This window comes from Nicotiana tabacum, chromosome 13 (assembly GCF_000715075.1).
Source record: "Nicotiana tabacum cultivar K326 chromosome 13, ASM71507v2, whole genome shotgun sequence".
Classification (NCBI taxonomy): Eukaryota; Viridiplantae; Streptophyta; class Magnoliopsida; order Solanales; family Solanaceae; genus Nicotiana; species Nicotiana tabacum.
In genome coordinates this window covers 64,729,585-64,731,020 of record NC_134092.1, presented here as the reverse complement: position 1 = coordinate 64,731,020, position 1,436 = coordinate 64,729,585, and the positions used below count along the sequence as shown (strand labels likewise).

General features: G+C 41.9%; 1 protein-coding gene across 1 annotated transcript; it reads left to right on the top strand.

Annotated features, from left to right (window-relative positions):
- Nucleotides 1–356: 356 nt before the first annotated feature.
- On the top strand, nt 357–1,111 carry LOC107761043 (uncharacterized). Its single transcript, XM_075228807.1, has 2 exons — nt 357–741; nt 876–1,111. The coding sequence occupies exons 1-2, from the start codon at nt 357–359 to the stop codon at nt 1,109–1,111; spliced, it is 621 nt and encodes a 206-aa protein (XP_075084908.1).
- The last annotated feature ends 325 nt before the right edge of the window (nt 1,112–1,436 follow it).

Here is a 1,436-nt window from a genome sequence, read left to right as displayed (position 1 = left end):
AGCATGTGCAACAAATGTCTACTTGCTGCGAATTATGTGGTGAAGGTCATATAAGTGACATATGCCCCGTGAATCCTGAATCTATCTACTATGTGGGGCAACAAGCTAGAGGGCCGATGAATCAAAATGCTCAATATGGTAACACATACAATCCGAACTGGATGAATCATCCTAACTCCTCTTGGGGTGAAAATCAGAATAACAAGCCCTACAATCAGCCACCAAAACCCCCACATCAAGCAAAAGAGAGTTTGACTGACATCATGAAAAAGCTCTTGCTAGACAATCAGAAAGTTATGGCTGAGAATCAACAATTGCACAAAGAGTTCTGAAATCTAGAGAGGCAGTTTGGGCAAATGGCTAACAATCAGAATACTAGACCTGTTCGAGCTCTCCCAAGTGATACAGAGAAAAATACTCAAGTCAATGCAGTGACGTTGACAAATGGGAGAGAGTTGGTAGAAGTGCCTAAGAAGAAAAAGGAGCAGTCTGGGCTGGAAGAAGAAAGAGTGTCAAAACTTGTAGAGGTAGATGAGAGAAACAAAACAGAGTATGAGCACATATCAGAGAGGGTGCCACCCCTCTTTCCTCAAAGATTGAGAAAGAAGAATGATGACCACATGTTTCACAAATTTCTAAATATGCTAAAGAAGATACACTTGCACATCCCTTTGGTGGACATGCTCCGTGAGGTCCCAAAATATGCAAAATATATTAAGGATATAGTGGCAAAAAAAGGAGGTTAACTGAGTTTAAGACCGTCGCACTTACTGTGGAGTGCACTTCCAGGATTCAACAAAAGCTTCCACAAAACCTTAAGGATCCGACTAGTTTTACCATCCCCATGAGGATTGGTGAAATTGATGTGGGTACAGCCTTTTGTGATTTGGGTGCAAGTATCAATCTGATGCCGTTGTCATTATTCCAACAATTGGGCTTAAGAGCTCCGAGACCCACCACGATGATGCTACCGTTAGCTGATATATCTTATGTTTATCCTGAGGGGGTAATTGAGGACGTCTTACTGCAAATCGGGAAGTTTATTTTCCCTGCAGATTTTATCATCCTGGACTACGTGGCTGATGAGTTAATTCCTAACATCTTGGGGTGACCTCTTTTTGCCACTAGAGATGCAATTATCAAAGTCTGAGAAGGTAAGATGATCCTTAGGATGGACAATGAAGAAGCAGTCTTCAATATATATCGAGCTATTCAGTTGCCTCGTCATTACGAGGACCTAGCCATGATTACTGTGGTGGAGATAAATGAACTAGCCGTAGAGCCAAGTGCGTTTAAAGAAGATGCACTAGAAAAGACATTGATGTTGTTCAATCACTTGGAACTTGAAGAAGCGGTTTAGGAGATGTTGCAAATTCTGGATGCATCTTGCGAATACATAAGAGAAGGATCCCAGCTTGAGCCTCTTGATAGGCCAA

What these genes read in the sequence shown, in the direction of transcription:
- LOC107761043 (XM_075228807.1), top strand. Translation starts at nt 357, where the DNA reads ATGGCTAACAATCAGAATACTAGACCTGTTCGAGCTCTCCCAAGTGAT. An exon ending in TATAGTGGCAAAAAAAGGAG is followed by an intron (nt 742 to 875) that starts GTTAACTGAGTT and finishes ATGTGGGTACAG; the next exon opens with CCTTTTGTGATTTGGGTGCA.